We start from the raw sequence: 19740 nt of genomic DNA, 5'->3' as shown, positions 1-19740 counted from the left end.
GAGGAAAAATGGGATGTGAAATGTTGTTTGTGGTTAAGATAAAAATTTACAGACATATATCTCAACCAAAATAAATACATCAAAAAGTCAATAGTGATTATACGTGGAATAGCACTACAGTTGACTTTTATTTTGTTCTTTATACTTTTATATGTTTTTGATACTTTGAGTAACTTAGAAGTGAAAACAGCTGTTAGCAAAGATAGCCGTTCTTAACTCCCCTTTAACTTAGTGGCTGTCCTTCTTGAACTGGCTTGAGTTATGTTCTGATTTATGTATGTCTGTCTCACTACTGAGTCTTCTGAGTACAGTTGATCCTCGTTATTCACAGATTCTATATTTGTGACTTTGCCTACTTGGTGTATGTTATTTGTAACCCAGAATCAATGCTCAGGATGCTTTCTGGTCATTTGCAAACATGCACAGAGTGGCAAAAAATTAGATTTGCGTGACCAGCATGTTTCCAGCTGAGATTGAGCAAGGTGGTGCCTTCTTATTTGAGCCCTCATCTCATAAATAAGGGTCCTTTTTGTAGTGTGTTGAATGCAACAGGAAAGGATGTTTACATTTTTATGCTTTTTGTTGGTGACTTGCTGTTTAAAATAGCCCCCAAGTGTAGTGCTTAAAGTATTCTACAGTGTTAGCACAAGAAAGTGATGACGTGCTTTATGGAGAAAGTATGTGCATTAGATAAACCTTGTTTAGACCTGAGTTATACTGCTTTGGGCTGTGAGTTCAGCACTAATGAACCAATATATTGGATGAGGTGTCTTTACACAGAAACACAAAATAGGGTTCTGTATCTCTAGGAAGAGAACAAAGCTGGAAAGAAATTCAGATTGTTCACAGTAGTTGCTTTAGATATTGAGCTGGTTAGTGACTTATATGTTCCTTCTTAATACTTGTGGTATTTTTTTTTCCTTTTTTTAAAAAAATTTTTTATTGTTATGTTAATCACCATACATTACATCATTAGTTTTTGATGTAGTGTTCCATGATTCATTGTTTGTGCATAACACCCAGTGCTCTATGCAGAACGTGCCCTCTTTAATACCCATCACCAGGCTAACCCATCCCCCCACCCTCCCTCCCCTCTGGAACCCTCAGTTTGTTTTTCAGAGTCCGTCATCTCTCATGGATTGTCTCCCCCTCCAATTTCCCCCTCTTCATTCTTCCCCTCCTGCTATCTTCTTTTTTTTTTTTTAACGTATAATGTATTCTTTGTTTCAGAGGTACAGATCTGTGATTCAACAGTCTTGCACAATTCACAGTGCTCACCATAGCACATACCCTCCCCAATGTCTATCACCCAGCCACCCCATCCCTCCCACCCTCCACCACTCCAGCAACCCTCAGTTTGTTTCCTGAGATTAAGAATTCCTCATATCAGTGAGGTCATGTGATACATGTCTTTCTCTGATTGACTTATTTCGCTCAGCATAACACCCTCCAGTTCTATCCACATCGTTGCAAATGGCAAGAGCTCATTCCTTTTGATGGCTGCATAATATTCCATTGTATATATCACTTGTGGTATATTTTCTAAAGTGAGTATATTCCTTACATTAGAAACAGTATTAAATGTCTATCCTAAAAAAGATTTGTGAAGATTAACATTAGCAAAAATTATTGTAATTAATGTTAAATTGGAAGCTAAATTGTGAGTTGACTTACTGTGGCAATATGGAGAATTATAGTCTTGAGGAATTGTTCTGTTTTAAACCATTTTAAACACTTGCTCTTTTAAAAATATCTGTTAAAGGATCAAGAATTGGTCAAAATAGTTGGAATACGATATGAGGTTGGGCCCCCTACACTCTGTTGCCTCAAACTTGCATTTATAGATCCTGCAACTGGAAGATTAATGGACAAATCTTTCTCTATTAGGTATGTGTTACTATTTTTTTATGGAATTATTTAAATTTAGATTTTTTTCTCTTGCTGATGAGCGTGTCCTTTCCATAGCTGAAGGGGTAGAGCACTGTAGACAGCCTGTGAGTTAAGGTTCCTGGTAGATGGGAGCCCACTAGAAGTAAAGATCATGTGCTGTAGCAACAATTAGGCACTGGCATGTTTTATACCTTTCCCCATGCCACTTAAATGTGTGGAGAATTCTGGCCTGGAGGGGACATTTCTTCTGTCTTTATTTTTGAGAAAATGTTAGAATAAATAATTTGTTAGGCCTGTGTTGTCCATTATGGTAGCCCTTAGCCACTGTGGCTCTTGAGCACTTAGAATGTGGCGGATTTCAATTGAGTGTGATGTTAAGTGTACACACTAGATTTTGAAGACTTGATATGAAGAAAAAGATTAAAGTGTCTCATTATTTTGTGCTGATAACATTGTGAAACAGGATTTAGGGTATGTAAGGTTAAATAAAATACACTCTTAACATTAATTTTACTAGCTTCTTTTTCACTTTTTTTTTAATAAGCCTAGTTGAAAAATAAAAATTACAAGTGCAGCTCCTATCCTATTTCTTTTTGACATTTTTGCCCTAGGCTGTAACCTGCTACTCAGGGAGTTTAACAGTTTTTTATATTTTTGTTTAGGTATCATGATATGCCAGATGTTATTGACTTTCTTGTATTGCGTCAATTTTATGATGAAGCAAGACAGAGGAATTGGCAGTCTTGTAAGTCCATCCTTACTGAGTTTCATATGCCTTTAGAAGATGATCTCTCATTTTACTGGTTATAGTGCTGCTTATTATGGTGGATGCAGACATGTAAGTCGTGGGAAGATACAAGTGACTGGAGTATATTTTGCTTAGGGCTTGGTACTTACTTCTCCTTAATACCCTTTTTAGCCAAGCACCATTTCTTGTATTCTTACAGTAGCTGACGTTTTGAAGGGATTATTTCTTACTCATTGATTATATGCTAGAATTGACCTTTTATTTCCTTTCAGACTTCCTCGCACTGCCTTTTTTCTGTCTTTTTAGTGTGACTGGCATAATTCACAAAATTATTCTATGATATAAAACAATCAAAGGCGAAAAATAATGCAGATTTCACACTGATAATGTTCTGGTATCCCAAAATATTTTACTTTAATGTCGTTATCAACCCAGACTTAAATAGGTTGACTTGAGGAAACCATTCCTCTAAAAAATAAATTCATAGAACACTTACACTTTATAACCCTGAGACATCTGGCTGGACAAAAAAGTCAAATTACCTCAATGTACATGCTAGCTTGACTGTGGTTTTTGTGGTGACCATTTAGGGTGGGCTGGTGGGCTCCTTTGCTTGACTGTGTAGGTCATTAATCTCCATGGGACAAAATTGATGATTGTAACCAGGCCAGGTAATACTAGTTAGCAACTGTAGTATAGTACCCATTTCATAGGTGTGCATATATTACTTTCAGTTTGGAATGCTGTCTGGGGAGCTCATGTGTTGAGCTTGACTTGAATCACTTACGATCGTTCATTCTCCTTTTATCAGTTTTGGTCTCTTAGAAATACTAAGTTTTATCAGATCTCTTATTAGAAGTATTAAGTTTTACATCTTGTGTACACATTTGTAAATGATATTAAGACCTCATTAATTTTCCTAGTTTTTGTTGCCTTTTTCTACAGGTACTACAAATAGGTAAATTTTAGATAAATTCCCCGAGCCATCCCTATTTGAAACGAAAGATTGTCAGGGAATGTGGCCGCTCTTAGTAGACTGTTTTTAATGGTAATGTCCACTCAAGTAGTCAGCATTATTTTGGGACTAGAGGTAAAGGAAATTTTTCTTGAAGAAAAACATCTAGCCACACACAGAAACAACAAAAACCAAACTCGAGTCATCTGGAACGTGTGGGAGTTAACAAGTCCTATAGCCAGATTCTGAAGAACTTTCAGGTTTCCCATCCCAACTATTTATCCAGCCCCAACGATGTCTAAGTTGGAAGCTGTCCTTTTGTTCCACCAACATGTGCATCCAAAAATTGTTTTAAACTCCGTTCTCTTTAGCTCAGCTCTAGAGATGGATTCCCACTTGCCTCTTGCAATTTAGTTGGCTTTGTTTTATTTTTGTGGTTGAGAAATGGATCTTCTAATTAATTCAGTTTTGTTCCCCCATAAACTCTTACCTGTTCTCTTTAAGTTTGAGGAATACTATTAGAAGAAGTTTCTTGATTCTGATTTTCCTGTATTGAAAACTTTAATCAAGTTCTACCATACTATCTTTCCTCAAGTTTATCCTACTTGTATAGGCAAAAATAGGGGTTTTTTTTTTTTTTTTATGCTTAAGGAAAAGCCAGGTTTTACCTTCAGAAAAGTGATTTATTTATTTATGTATTTATTTTTAAAAAGACTTTATTTATTTGAGAGAGAGTGAATGAGAGCGCGAGAGGGAAGAGGGTCAGAGGGAGAAGCAAACTCCCCGCTGAGCAGGGAGCCCGATGCGGGACTCGATCCTGGGACTCCAGGATCATGACCTGAGCCGAAGGCAGTCGCTTAACCAACTGAGCCACCCAGGCGCCCCAAGTGATTTATTTTTTTAAAAATTTATTTAAGTGATCTCTATACCAAACATGGGGTTCTAACTCATGACCCTGAGATTAAGAGTTGCATGTTCCTCTGACTGAGCCAGCTAGGTGCACCCAGAAAAGTGATTTCTTAAGGCTCCTTTTAATTAAAAGTGTTATCTTACACCGAAAAAATACTTTTATTTAAACTGTGAAAGTATCTTCTAGTTTTAAATAAATGAGGAAAAATATTATAAAGTTAATTCTTGCTATCAAAGACTGGCTTTTTTATAACCATGAATTTATGTTAGGCATCTCAAAATGAAGCCACTGGACTTGTTATTACAATAATATCTATTACATAAATACTGTGGGTGATATTTATGTTAAATTAGGTTATTTACATTACATAATTGGTAAAAACCAGGGTATTATATCAAATTTTTACTATATGCCTTTAATTTAAAAAGTTAGAAGAACTTACCAAGATTTTTTTCTAAAGATGAAGTTCTGTTTTAGAATATTTATGTTAATGAAATATTATCAAAAGTAGAAATTTATTAGTGGCAGAGAGGTGGGTAGAGGGATGAGAGACTTAGGGGTTTCTGATGATTTTGGAAAATATGAAATATACATAAAAGTCATGTTTACATGTATTTTAAAATATATTAAGAACCTCAAACCAGGTGCCTGGGTGGCTCAGTCAGTTAAGCGGCTGCCATTGGCTCAGGTCATGATCTCAGGGTCCTGAGATTAAGTCCTGCATCAGGCTTCTTGCTCAGCGGGGAGCCTGCTTCTCCCTCTCCCTCTGCCTGCCACTTGCCCTGCTTGTGCTTGTGTGCTTACTCTCGTTCTCTTTCTCTCTCTCAAGTAAATAATTTAAAAAAACCCTCTGGGACACCTGGATGGCTCAGTCGATTAAGTGGGTGCCTTTGGCTCAGGTCATGGTCCTAGGATCTAGTCCCGCAACGGGCTCCCTGCTCATTGAGGAGTCTGCTTCTCCCTCTGCCTGCAGCTCCCCCTGCTTGTGCTTGCTCGCTCTCTCTGACAAATAAATAAAATCTTAAAAAAAAAAAAACAAAAAAACCTCAAAACAAGTAATGCGATAATTGTAATATTGCTATTTTTTTCAGTTTTATAGAATTCAGTGTAAGGATACTTTAGTTAATACTATTTGTGGGTATTTTATTACGTAAATATTCTCTTTCTTGGGAGTGAGATGTAGCATTAATTTTGATTGATACCATTTCCGTAAAACTTTCCTTGAAGAAAGAACTGTGAATCTACCAAGGATAGATAAGTGACTTTTTTTGGTTAGTGATTTTGAGAATGGTGGAAAGCATGGGAAGGAAAAGGTGGGGTTATTATAGCAGTCTGTGTTTCTTTTGTAATGTTTGTGAAATAGCTCACATACAGCGTGTTCCTCAGAAGCGTTCTTACAGAATACATTCAGAAAATGACCGAGGTTAGTTGGAGCACTCTCTACAGTTACTTGGGTTTGTAGAGGAGTCCTCATACCTACTTCCCTGCTTCTGTTACATCCTGCTGAGGTAAAGGAATATTTGGATGTTTAATTTTTTTTTTTTTTAAGAGAGGGAAGTGGGAGGGTCAAAAGGTGAGGGAGAGAGACTCCTAAGCAAGCTCCATGCCTGAACTGGGGCTCCATCTCATGACCCTGAGATCATGATCTGAGCTGAAACCAAGAGTCAGTTGCTCAACCGACTGAACCACCCAGGCTCCCCCGATTTTTTAAATAATCAATATGTACGTGTTTCCAAGGGTACATCTAGAACTGATTTTTATTGTGAAGTCTTAAGAATTAAAACACTTTTATGTGGCAATATTTATTTAGGAACAACTTTAGAATAATCATGGATTAAATTCTCATCATGCTTTTATATTTTGTTTTATTCTTTAGGAAATATTTCAGAGCTGTATGTATTTAATAAACTTATTAAGTATTTATTGATAGTACACATTGTTATAAAAGATTTTTGAGTTTTATTAAACCTTGTTCTTTGTTTCATGTTGTAAAATGTAATGGAACTTATTTTGGGGGTAGGTGTTTAGATCCACCAAACAACAGCATTTAGTCATAACTATTTTAGTCTGTTATACTGTTTGGTTATATGCCTTAAGGAAATTAAGTGTAACATTGTATCTTTTTACATTGACTTTATCACTGAAGATTGCTGGAAAGTGGGGAAGGGTGGCTAATTTTAAGATAAAGAAGTAATTTCTCTTATCTATATCACAGTACTTTATAAATTAAAAATGTTAATCTTGGCAAATTGGTGTCTCAGACTCGGTCATCTCTTACAGGTGACAGGTTCCGATCTATCATTGATGATGCTTGGTGGTTTGGGACAGTGCTAAGTCAAGAGCCATATCAGCCACAGTACCCTGATAGTCATTTCCAGTGCTACATCGTTAGGTCTGTATGCAGTTGAAAATTAATCCTCTATAAACATTCATTCATTGTGGTGGGTGGTTTTATGAAGAACTATTATGTTTCAGGTTAAAGACTATGATTTAGTCTGTCATTGAGTCCTATCAGTCTCCTCCATGCAGTATCTCCAGGACGCCCCTGTTGCTTCCCATTCGCCAGTACCCCCTTGGGGCAGGCTCTGCTTGCTTCCCTGGGACCATTTCTGTAGCCGCCTGGTATTTCCTCAGCGTAATACTGCAGGATCCTTATTCAGGAGCACACATTACATCATTTCCCTTGTTGATGGAAGTCTGTGCTGCTTTCCCATTGGCTGTGGAATAAAGTCACATTCTGAAGTGTGGCATTCAAGGCTCCATGGTGTCTTTGAGTTTTTTTTTCTTATACCTACCCTGTATAAAGCCACACAGGATTTCTGGCTTTGTCTTTGAACTGCCATACATTTTTATACTTTTTTCTCATAATATATCCTCCTTAAAAAATCTTACTGTTAATATTTAAACTTTTATTGCTGCAAAAAGGTTTTCACTTTTTCTGTCCTTTACTTTGGTAGTGGATACCTAGTTATTAGCCACAAGTCATTTTTATGAGAAGCTAACTGGACTTCTTGTTTTTTTAACAGGTGGGACAATACTGAAATTGAAAAACTTAGCCCATGGGACATGGAACCAATTCCTGATAATGGTATATAATTTTTAAATAATGGAAATATTTTACCTGTGTTTTCAGTTTGAGAAGTGTTTTCAAATTGTTATGGTAACTGTGAGCTTTACTAAAACTCCAGAGAATTAATGTGTGTCTGGCTCATTATTTCTTACCCTAGGCTTCCAGCTTTGTACTGACTGCATCTTAGTAGCCTCACTAGCCTTTCTCATATAATCCTGGCTAGTTATTTTGCAGAATTTCTCTCAGTTTGGGCTCTGCTGATATTTATTCATCGTTCGGGGTTCGCATTTTTGGTACTAGCGTTACAGAAATGATACCTGGTCCTCGGTGTATCCTGTCAGGAGGCACATGATCTCCATTTGTTCTCTTACTGAAGCTGTTAACCTTCATCCTGTGATTTAGGTGGTGTCTGCCAGGTTTCTCCACTGTAAAGCAGCTACTTTTTCCTTTGTAGTGTCTTATTTATGAGTTTTGACAACTTAAATATAGTGTATATTTGGTTGATTATTTTTCTTTTTGTTCTTTTTAATGTAATTCATAGTTGATCCACCTGAAGAATTAGGAGCTAGTATTTCTGTCACTTCAGATGAGCTAGAGAAACTGCTCTACAAACCACAAGATGGTGAATGGGGTCAGAAATCGAGAGATGAAGAGTGTGAACGAATTATTAGTGGCATAGATCAACTTCTGAATCTTGGTAAGTTTTTTAGTGTGAAGTTTCATGTTCAAGTTTTCCTTTCCTCAAAAGTATTTTAAAATTGTAGCAAGCTGTGGTTGTGTTCTTCACTATAATTTGTTTGCTACTTTTTGGTTGGGCCTGCAGTGTTAAATGTAGCTCTATTTTTAAATCATTTGTAGAGGAATAATCTCTTAAAAGTAATGAACTTATTGATCAAGAGTTCTTCTCTCTGCCTCCACAGACATAGCTGCAGCTTTTGCAGGTCCAGTTGATCTGTGTACATATCCGAAGTACTGTACTGTGGTAGCTTATCCAACGGATCTGTACACAATTCGAATGAGACTCGTTAATCGCTTTTACAGGTCAGTAGAAACCTCCTTTACAAATAGTTTGAAAGGGTCTTTGGTCGTCCTGACCAGAGTGAACGGAAGTGGTGGTTGATGGTGACAGTGATGGAGTGGGAGCTGATTAGCATTGCTTTCTGTTGCACTCTCTTCTTTCATGATGGTCATTTGTGGTCTTATGTGTAAGACACTGTTAGGTGTTTAGATGAGAAATACCGTGTTTCATTCCTCAATCTTTTATAGTCTCCTTTTCTTATGAATTATGTTAAGTAGTTAGATATTATATTTGTTTTTATTTGCATGTTAACATTCCTATTTAGCAGCTCGATTTAAAGATAAAATTTAACTTGGTTAAAGATTGGCCTTTGAAAGATTAATTCCCCAGAGTCATCAGCTTTTTATCTTTGGCTTCTAGAGCCCTGGTAACTGTAAAGTTTCTTACTCAGTGATTTTTTCCAAGTAATTTATGGTATTTTTTATAATTCATCTACTTCAAGAAATTACCTGTACAAAAAACTGGCTTCTTACATGGTTTGTGTAGCCAAACCTGGGAATGTGCATTTGTTCAGAAACCACTTTGCCAGGTTACTCTCTCAGGATTAATGGTATCTAATACATTTTCTTCATTGAGTAGCTTCATTTGTATTTCTAGACAAGGCGAAACGGAGGGTTGCTCTGTTGGTTTTCTGGATTAAGTGATCTGTTAAGATTTTTGGTTTTTAAATGTATTCTCTATGGTTTAGCTTCTGATATAATTGCTTATGACTGTGATCAGGTTGGTAGCATTAGAAGGTTATTATTCGTTGTAACTTTGGCACTTAGATTTAATAATATATGCTGGCTTAATTTTTTTTTTTACTTGGTTTCTGTCTTTTCATTTTCTATGTCCTAAATTGCCTACTTTTTATTTTGAAGGAGGCTATCTGCATTAGTTTGGGAAGTCAGATACATAGAACATAATGCCAGGACATTTAATGAACCCGAGAGTGTAATTGCAAGATCAGCTAAGAAGATAACTGACCAACTTTTAAAATTTATAAAGTAAGTTACCTCCTATTACAGATGTTGTGAAAAAGTGACTTTTCATATTGTACCTCTTGCAGCCAGCCAGTTTATAATTTTTGCTCTCTGAATTATACCTTTTTAATGTGCTACATTAAATGACATTTCTTTACATTACATATTGTGAACATAATTTCAGTAAAGGCATGAGAAATTGAACAATCCAGATTTTTCTATTTTTTTAAAACTTTGAACTAATTTTATACTATAGAGAGTTGCCCTATAAATACCCTTCACCCGGTATCCCCTTAGGTTAACATTTTTCATACCTGTGGTGTCCTCATGAAACATTAAATTCTCCTTGGTGTAATACTGATGACTGCAGTCCAGAACACCTGTGGATTTCCTCAGTTCTTTACACCAATAGCCTTGCTCTGTCTTCAGGACCCAATCCAGACCGCCATAGCTTTCACGTGTCTGCTGTCTGTGTGTCCTTTCATCTGTTGCTTGGCTTTCCTTTCTTTCCTGACCTCATCATTTTTTCTCAACACTTCTTTTGTGGATAGTATTGAGTTTGGGTTTGTGAGATGTGTTGTCATGACTAGATTGGTTTTCATCTCTTTGGGGTTGTATCCCATGAGCGTGTTTGTATAAGAGTGACTTTGCACATGCTTGCTTTCACTGGGAGATGAGTTTGGAAGAGTAGGATGGGAAACTGACTTGGAAAGTGAGATCTGAGTTTTAACCTAATCTGTTCAAGTGAACATTCTTTGTCACTTTGGACAAATGACTCAGCCTGTTTCCTTCAAAATTAATGAGTTTTGCTGTATGATCTTTAATGCCTTTTTCTACTATAGCCATGCAAATTGTTGGAAAGAATTACGTATTGGAGAACATGGTTTATAAACTGTGCCATCATTTTCACCATCAGGCTACACACAGGGAAATAACTGGTTCTAGTCTATCTCACTTTGCTGGGTTGAATCCGCCTCTTGCCCGGATGACTTGGACTTATTTCCCTTTCTCCAGCACTTTCGTTTTTTCTACTTCAGAAAAATCACATACCCACTTTCATCTTCCTTGTGCCTAGACATTCCTACTTTAGCATTCTTTCTTCTGTGTGTGTAGTGAAGATACAGTTTGCTTTAATTTCTGCTTTTCCCCTCTATTTTATCTCCATCAGCCATGTTCTTGGTACTCGCTATATGAATATATTACTAGTGATGATGTGTAGGAAAACTCATCTGCACATTCATCCAGTTGAGCTCATGTATATACTGTTTCTGGATTACCAGCTTAATTTTTATACATACATAACTGGGCAGGGGGTTGGGGGGGACTTGCTTTCAGTATTCTAAGATGGTCAGTTGTTTCCACAGAGTGTAGATTAAAAAACCCTGGTATTCCATTGCTTGAAATTAGGCATGCAAACTTGGGGCACTGTTTATATCTTAACCTGCAGTTTGAATTTTTGACAACAGTAGTAACTACATCTGCATACTCTTAAAAACGTGAAAAATTGTTTTTTAGGAATCAAGACTGTACAAATATCTCAGAACTTTCTAACACTTCTGAAAATGATGAGCAAAATGCCGAGGATTTGGTATGAAGTTTGTTAATTTTATAATGATTTTTGTTAATTTCAAATGGTAACTTAAAAATATTGAGTCTCACTATATTCCAGTGAACTATGAAAACTATTTTGATAAAAATATGTATATTTTTTTATTTTGTTAGTCACCATACAATACATCACCAGTTTTCGATGCAGTGATCCACAATTCATTGTTTTCTTACAACCCCCAGTGCTCCATGCAGTACGTGCCCTCCTTAATACCCATCACCGGGCTAACCCATCCCCCCACCCCCCTCCCCTCTAAAACCCTCAGTTTGTTTCTCAGGAGAGATGACGCACGAGAGACTATGGACTTTGAGAAAAAATATATTTCTTAATTGTCTAGATGTTCAGTGAGGGAATTTGTTTTAACCAGTAATTGCTACCAAATAAACAAAATATGTCTATATGAATAACATAGCTGCGGAATATGTTCTCTACTTTTGCTAAAACCAATATCTGAGAGTTGGATTTAATTGTAATTAAAAATTCATGAACTTTTACCATGCTCACAGTACCCACAAGTTCTTCACTCAAGATGGTATTGAAGTTTAAGGCAGCTATCAATGGTGTCGGATAATTTCACTTTATACAGAATCAGGCAGGAAGTTGCAGGAGTTGTAGGAAGGATATTCTTTAAAAACACTACTCATGTCCGTGTAGTGTCAATTTCTATGCAAGCCCTTATTGTAATTCACTGATTTTCATGCTAATTTATATTGGAATAAAAATGGGTGTACAAATATCTGATTTAGAGAATAAGAAAATGTGTAGAGTAGGAAATTCAGGAAATGTAGGAGATGGTTTCTAGGGTTTTATGGGTAGAGGTAAAACACAAATTTAAAGTTGCTTATGCATGTTCTATTTAGGTCATGCACAAAGCAACTTTTTATAGCTATATTTTGGAATTACTGCATGTTCTTAGGGAATGTAAGGGGTTATTAAGAATGATTGGTTTGTTGGAGTCTGGGTCCCACAAAGGTCATCTGATAGGGTCTGCCTTTTGAGATTTTTGTAAACAAGTTAAAACCCTTGTAAGACCTAATGTCTTGATATGCTTTTAGATTATTACATTTCTAATGAGAATATTAACACTTAAGCTGCTCTGATTTTTATTCCTAGGATGATAGTGATCTTCCTAAAACATCTTCTGGAAGGAGAGTAAGTTAATCTGCCTGATTGATCTTTGTTGTTTACTTATTCTGTGTTTTAAAAGCAATCTAAGGGGGCGCCTGGGTGGCGCAGTTGGTTAAGCGTCTGACTGTTGATTTCGGCCCAGATCATGATCTCAGGGTCATGAGATTGAGCCCTGGGTGAGGCCCTGTGCTGAGCCCTGGAGCCTGCTTTTAAGATCCTCTCTCTATCCCCCCACCCCACCCACGCCCTGCGAGCATGCACATGCTTTCTCTCTCTCTCTCTCTCAAAAAAAAAAACAAAAACAAAAAACTTAACATTTTAAATGTTACCCAAATGCTGCTTAAATTTAAGCTTTTTATCATACTAATTTTCCTAATACGCTTGCCCCAAATAACATTGAAGAAGTTAGACTTGAATTATTGTCATCTGATTGTCATTTTCAAATAATTTCATTCTTAAACAGACTCCCAGGTGTTTAGTATCTCTTTAGTATTTGTTTGCTGTGGCTGCTATAGCAAATTACATATCTAGTGGCTTAAACAATTTTGAAAAATGGTGTTGGGGCTCCTGGGTGGCTCAGTTGGTTAAACATCTGCCTTCGGCTCAGGTCATGATCCTGGGACCTTGGGATCGAGCCCCGCATCGGGCTCCCTGCTCAGTGGGGAGCTGCTTCTTCCTCTCCCTCTGCCTGCCACTCCACCTGTTTGTGCTCGCTCTCTCTGTTAAATAAAATCTTAAAAAAAAAAATGATCTTCTGTAGATCAGCAGTTGGACATAGGTCTCTGTGAGCTAAAATCAGTGTCAGCATAGCTGTGTTCCTTTCTGGAAGCTGTAGGGTAGAATCCCTTTCTTTGCATTTTTCCAGCTTCTAGAGGTTCATGTCACCTCTTTTATCTTCAGGCTAGCAGCTTGAAGTCTCTGGCTCTGACTCTTCTGCCTCGCTCTGTTTTGTTTAAGATTTATTTATTTTAGAGAGAGCGTGCACAAGTGGGAGGGGTGGAGGGAGAGGGAGAGAGAATCCCAAGCAGACTTTGTGCTGTGTGCGGAGTCCAGTGCAGGGCTCAGGCTCACGACCCTGAGATCACGACCTGAGCCAAAACTGAGAGTCGGATGCTTAACTGACTGAACCACCCAGGTGCCCCTCTTCTGCCTCACTCTTAAGAGGACCTTTGTGATTACTTTGGGCCCATCCTGATAATCCAGGTCAGTCTTCCCATGTCAAGATCCATGTCTTTAGTCAAGTCTGCCATGTAAAGTGACAGTCATGAGTTCTTGGATTAGGATGTGGGTATCTTTCGAGCCATTAATTAGCCTACCAGGTTATCCCAGGTGGTACTTCATATTCTGTGAAAATACTCTCTATACTTGGGAGATAAGTGGTGGGATGAACAATATTTTCAGAGTAAAGGGTGTGATGCTGTTGGGTTTTTACAGAAAAGTGGGTTTCTTCCAAGTAGGCAGAAAATAAGAGTAGCCCTATTATTAAAGTACAGAAGACAACTCACTTGGATTTTTACCACCATGCTGTGCCATATCACTCTGTTAAATTTTCAAGACTGAAAAAAACTTTTAATACTGTAAATGTGTTTTTAGGTCCATGATTGGAAAAAAAGGAGCATCAAAGCGACCAACTATGTTGAAAGTAACTGGAAGAAACAGTGTAAGGAACTAGTCAACTTAATTTTTCAGTGTGAAGATTCTGAACCATTTAGACAACCTGTTGATTTGGTTGAATATCCAGTAAGTTGTCATTATTTGAATGTTTGGGCCTTTTCTTGTTTTGTATAGAGATTGGGGTGGAGGTATTTAAAGTAAACTTCAATGAGTAAGATGTCTTAGCTTCATGTTAACTTTGTCTCTTACCACTGAGTGGAAGAGTTGTATTACACAGTTTTTCTTGAGTCTATAGACACCCTTGTAACTTGGGCTGAGACTTAATCGCTGCTGCATCATAATGGGAGGATTCTACATGGTTATTATCTTAGTAGGTCCAGCCCCAGGAAAACTGTAAATTGGATAAAAGCATCTGTATTCATTCCTTCAGTATGGGGCTTGGGAAATAGCCTTAAAAAAAAAAAAAAGATTATAAAACACAAATTTACTCTAGGAAGCTTGGAAACTATGTAAGAGTATAAAGAAGGAAATAAAAATCATTCCACATCCTACCAAGTATATCATTTTGGTATATTTCTTATCTTGTCTTAATGTCTGGGTCTCTTTTTAAAAATTATGGATAATTCTTAAGGTCTCCTTCTAATCTTTTTCTCCCCTCTCATTTTGAATATTTTAGAGATCTGATGCACTTGCATTTCTAAAAGTAGGAATCAAATCTTTGAACTAATTATTGTTTTTAAAATCTAGGACTACCGAGATATTATAGATACTCCAATGGATTTTGGAACAGTAAGGGAAACTTTAGAAGCAGGAAATTATGACAGCCCTTTGGAATTTTGCAAAGACATCCGGTTGATATTTAGCAATGCAAAAGCATATACACCAAACAAAAGATCAAAGGTAATTTTAAAAGTGGTTATCAGAGAAAAAAGTGCATAATCTATGTTGATGGTCATTTTCCACTTGCTGGTAAATGTTGGAACATTACAGATAAGTGAAGAGAGAGACCACTGGTAAGAATAGCGCTCTGCCGCTGCCCAGATGTCTGCGGTTGGTCCCTTAAAGCAATTCACGTTTACCTTTCCTGAAGTTGTATAAACAAATGGGAATTGGTGGGAGTGAGGCTGCCGGGAACTTGATACATAGAATGAGAAAAACCCGTGTTTTCGTACATGTAGGACTCTTGACAAGTGGATTAGAAATTTACTGAGAAAAAAAAAAAAAAAGAAATTTACTGAGAGAGGCTGGAAGGCTATTACAAGCAAGCGAAGGAAGATCTGAAGCGGGGGTGGGACTGTTGGCGCTATACTGATATTTCGGATGCAAAGAGGAAGCACGTGCGCTATCTGGTTATTTAAGAACACTAGGAGAGAGGGCATCCCTGAAGTATTAAAAAATTGGATAACTTTTCAAAATTTGTTGAAGCATAATAAATGTACAAAAGGGTACATATACTCTCAGCGAATTTTCACAAATACCACAAAACCCTTGTAGCCAGTGTGTGTTGGGTAATTGAAAACACAGCAGTGATTTGAGAAGATCTTCAAGGAAAGCACTTGCTTATATTGTGGCACTTTGTCTGTGGTCAGTGACTGTCACTGCTAATTAACCATTGTGCCTTAATTTCACTTTCTCTTCATTATTTATTACCAGACTCCCTGTGTTATTTTTAATCTGAGAACTCTTTCCTTGCATTCAGTATGCAAATTTAACATCAATTTAAACATCACTTTAACATCAAGTCTTTTTTCCAAGCTTGTGTTATTGTCAGTATTCATCATTAGTGAGACACTTTCTTTCCAGAAAGAAAATAAATCTCATTCGTGCCTCTTTCCCCTTTTATTTTAAAATACATATTTGAGGATATATCACACAACTCAGCCATTTAAAGTATACAATTTATTGGATTTTTGTGTATTATGTCAGAATTTCAAAGTTATGATTAAACATGTGTAACATAAACTTTATTATTTTAACCACTTTTAAGGGTACATTTCATTGACATTATATTCACAATGTTGCTTAGCTTTCCAAAACTCTCTTGTCAACCCACACAGAAGTCCTAACCGCTGAGCAGTAACTCCGCACTCTCTCCTTCTCTCAGCCCTTGGTAATAAGGTCTCCTCTCCTTTGTCGGTATGCATCTGCCTATTCTAGATGTTTCATGTAAGTGGAATCACAATGCATTTGTCCTTTTGTGTCGGGCTTCTTTCACTCAGCAGAACCTTTGAAAGGTTCATCCATGTTTGTAACTTGTATGAGAACTTTATTCCTTTTATGCCTGAATAATACTCCATCGTATGGGTATATGACATTTTGTTTATCTGTTCATTTCCTGCTGGACAGTTGAATTGTTTCTGCTTTTTGGGTATTGGTAATGCTGTCATGAATATGGATCACATCATCTGTGAAGAACGATAGTTTCACTTCTAGCTTTACAATCTCATTTTTATTTCTTTTTGTCTAATTATTCTGGTGAAAGGAGGCAATCTTGTCTTATTCCTCACCTCGGGGGGAATGATTTTCCGTCTTTCACCGTTGTATATGATGATAACTCTGGGTTTTTTTCATACATGCCCTCTTTTCATTTTGAGGAGCTAATAATTTTAGCACCCCTTTTTGTTAAATGTTTATGTTCAATTCAAATGTATCATTGAATTTTACATAAAACCTAATGAGAAGACAGATAATATGAAGAATCAGAGGTTTCAAACTTAATATGATTAAGAAAACAAATCACTTTTAAAACTGGTGACTTACACTAGAATTCAGATTTGAGGGAGAAGAATAAGTTTAAGATATATACAAAATACTGGAAATAGTTGTCAAAGATCATTTCAAAGATGAAGTGGGATTTTGAATTTCACATATATTGTGAATATGTATATGTGTGCATATATATTTATAAAGCATATAGGAAATTCATGTATCCCAAACCCTTTTTTTTTTTTTTTTTTAAGATTTTATTTATTCATTTGACAGAGAGAGACACAGCGAGAGCGGGAACACAAGCAGGGGGTGTGGGAGAGGGAGAAGCAGGCTTCCCGCTGAGCAGGGAGCCCGACGTGGGGCTCGATCCCAGGACCCTGGGATCATGACCTGAGCCGAAGGCAGACGCTTAACGACTGAGCCACCCAGACGCCCCATTTTTTAAAGATTCTTTAGTGTTAGTCTCTCCACCCTTCTGCCCCGTGCATCAGAGTGATTGATACGTAGCTTTTGAACATTAGACTTTTTAACTTATTTTCCCAGAATGATTGTGAATGAGTCGAGAGTACTTCCTGTAAATACATAGCTATACCAAAGTTAATTACAGTAGCACTTAACATCACACTGCTTGAATTCTTTGAAAGATTTGATACTATTTAATTGTAAAAACTGTTTAAACATAGTCTTTCACATCTATTAAAGTTCTAGGGCCTATTTTCTTCTCCTGGAGGAAGATAGCCTTTGGTCTATAATTCATGTTTAGATCTGGGTGGCAACAGAGCCGTCACATTGCAAGTTGGAGACCAGGGTGAAAGTGCCTTTGTTTCCTCATCCCAAGGAGACACTGCTCTTTTGCTGCCTAATAAATAGCAATCCTAAAACCCACCAACTTCTCATCTGACTTTGAGAGAAGGGGACATTTTTTTTGGATTTGTACATGTAAATGTGAAAATGTGAAAAGCCAAATGAAAACCGTTGACATGTAGACATCAGTCCCAGATGCCAGAGAATTGCTTGATTTAAAACGATTTTCTTTTCGTCTGAGAGGTGTATGTCTGATGCTGCCTGTTTCTTGCAGGTGTCACTGAAGGAAGGGGGGCAGTGGATAAAGGAACAGCTGTTGTCTGTAACAGTGATAGAATAGATTGCAAGTAGTCTGTGTGTTATACATTTTTTTTGTGAAAGTATTTTAAAAGGTATGTTGTAGTTCTAGTTTTGCTTTCATATCCTTGCAGATTTACAGTATGACCTTGAGATTGTCTGCCTTATTTGAAGAAAAAATGAAGAAAATCTCCTCTGATTTTAAAATTGGTCAAAAGTTCAGTGAAAAACTTCGAAGAAGCCAGAGGTTCAAGAGACGGCAGAATTGTAACCGTGTCAATCAGGCTAACAAAAGTATCAGGTGAATTGGTTATTGCAGGCTTTGTATGCAAATAGACAAATTTCAGGTTGTGATGCTTCTTTAATTTTATTATGCTAAAATGATCAGGAGTATGGTATATTCAGAAAGATTAGTTTTTTATGGCTTGAAAGCACTGCATATAGAGCTACTGTAGAATTTGTAATTAGGTAAATTTTAAAGCATTTAATGAAAATGACAGATTTAAAAAATCTTAGGATTAAAGTATTATTTATTACGTAAGAAGCTTTTTTTCAGTGCAGAGAGTAAAGTGGCTACTTTGTGTGACCATTGAGCATTTGTGTAAGGGAAATATCAGAGAAACCTTATGCACCCTATTTTTTTCTGAGGATTGGTTGTAAAGAAATATAAAATGCAGGGCTTATTCTCTATCAGGAATTTAATATTACGTTCTGTCTTTGACCATGTAGCTTGCATTAATATCAGATTTCCAGGTACTTTGAAGTGTTGCAATGTGAAAATAGAGTAATTCAGTGTTTAGTCTGTGTCCAGCCTCCTTTTTTTTTTTTTTTTAAGATTTTATTTATTTATTTGAGACAGAGAGAATGAGAGAGAGCGAGCACATGAGAGGGGGGAGGGTCAGAGGGAGAAGCAGGCTCCCCGCCGAGCAGGGAGCCCGATGCGGGACTCGATCCAGGGACTCCAGGATCATGACCTGAGCCGAAGGCAGTCGCTTAACCAGCTGAGCCACCCAGGCACCCAAGCCTCCTTTTGAACATGCGCTGAACCATGATGGGTGTCTACCTGCAAGTTTGGGGATTAAACTGCATCTCAATTCAGAACTGTCTCCTTCAGATTCATACCATTGATTCTCATAAGAAGTTTGTTCTAGGCTTAGCTTTCTCCCTTCCTTTTTTGTGCTATTGTTGTCAGATTACGTCTTTATATGTTATGGTTTATCTGGTTTTCCTTAACATTGCTTAGGAAAAGAATAAAGTCATTTATACTATTAATTATATTTATATACGTGATTACCTTTCCCAGTAGTTTTTATTTTTTGTGTGGAGTGAGTTACCCTCTGGTGTCCTTTCTTTTCAGCCTGATGTCCTTTAGTGTTTCTTATAAGGTGCATGTGCTAGCAATTCATTCTGATGGGTTTTTGTTGGAGACTAGTTTTGCTGGATATAGACTTCCTCGTTGACAGTGTTTGCTCCCCGTCCCCCCCACCAACACACACACATTTTGAGTGTTGCCTTCCACTGCCTGCTGACCTCCGTGGTTTCCCATGAGAAGTCAGCTAGTTGTGCTGCTGATGTAGCACAGAAGGAATGGGTTTTCTCTTGCTGCTTTGAAAATTCTGTCATTTTGCATCTGACTATAATGTGTGTAGGAATTTTTCCAGCTTTGTAGAGGAATGTTTTTCATCAAATCTGGGTGGTTTCTAGCCATTACTCAAATTATTTCCTGCCCCTTTCCTCTCATCTGCGGGCTCCTCCTGTACATATGTGGATATGATGGATGGTCTCCCACAGGCCTCTGAGGCTCTCTTTATTTTTCCTTCTCTTCCTGTTCTTCAGATGGGATAATACTCACTCACCTACCAACGTCACGGATTCCTGTACCAGCTCACATCTGCTGCTGAGCCCATCTCCTGAATGTCTGTTTCAGTTATTGTGCTTTTCAACTCCAGAATCTCTGTTTGGTTTT

The 19740-nt window shown here is 37.3% G+C and overlaps 1 protein-coding gene across 2 annotated transcripts in view; it reads left to right on the top strand.

The window, feature by feature from the left end:
• The window catches only part of BRWD1 (bromodomain and WD repeat domain containing 1), a 110303-nt gene that overhangs the window by 74233 nt on the left and 16330 nt on the right, over positions 1 to 19740 (top strand). For both annotated transcript variants that reach the window (XM_035028874.1, XM_035028875.1), the window contains exons 26-37: positions 1763 to 1887; positions 2553 to 2635; positions 6784 to 6895; positions 7530 to 7591; positions 8115 to 8270; positions 8494 to 8614; positions 9512 to 9637; positions 11129 to 11201; positions 12336 to 12374; positions 13944 to 14090; positions 14712 to 14864; positions 17909 to 18075. In XM_035028874.1, the coding sequence (XP_034884765.1) occupies positions 1763 to 1887; positions 2553 to 2635; positions 6784 to 6895; positions 7530 to 7591; positions 8115 to 8270; positions 8494 to 8614; positions 9512 to 9637; positions 11129 to 11201; positions 12336 to 12374; positions 13944 to 14090; positions 14712 to 14864; positions 17909 to 18075 (1364 nt within the window). The remainder of the gene's footprint in view (positions 1 to 1762; positions 1888 to 2552; positions 2636 to 6783; positions 6896 to 7529; positions 7592 to 8114; positions 8271 to 8493; positions 8615 to 9511; positions 9638 to 11128; positions 11202 to 12335; positions 12375 to 13943; positions 14091 to 14711; positions 14865 to 17908; positions 18076 to 19740) is intronic.

Source organism: Mirounga leonina, unplaced genomic scaffold (assembly GCF_011800145.1).
Source record: "Mirounga leonina isolate KUSES-001 unplaced genomic scaffold, KU_Mleo_1.0 Mir_205, whole genome shotgun sequence".
Taxonomy (NCBI): Eukaryota; Metazoa; Chordata; class Mammalia; order Carnivora; family Phocidae; genus Mirounga; species Mirounga leonina.
Note: the sequence above shows the minus strand (reverse complement) of the source record. Positions and strands in the feature narration are given on the sequence as shown.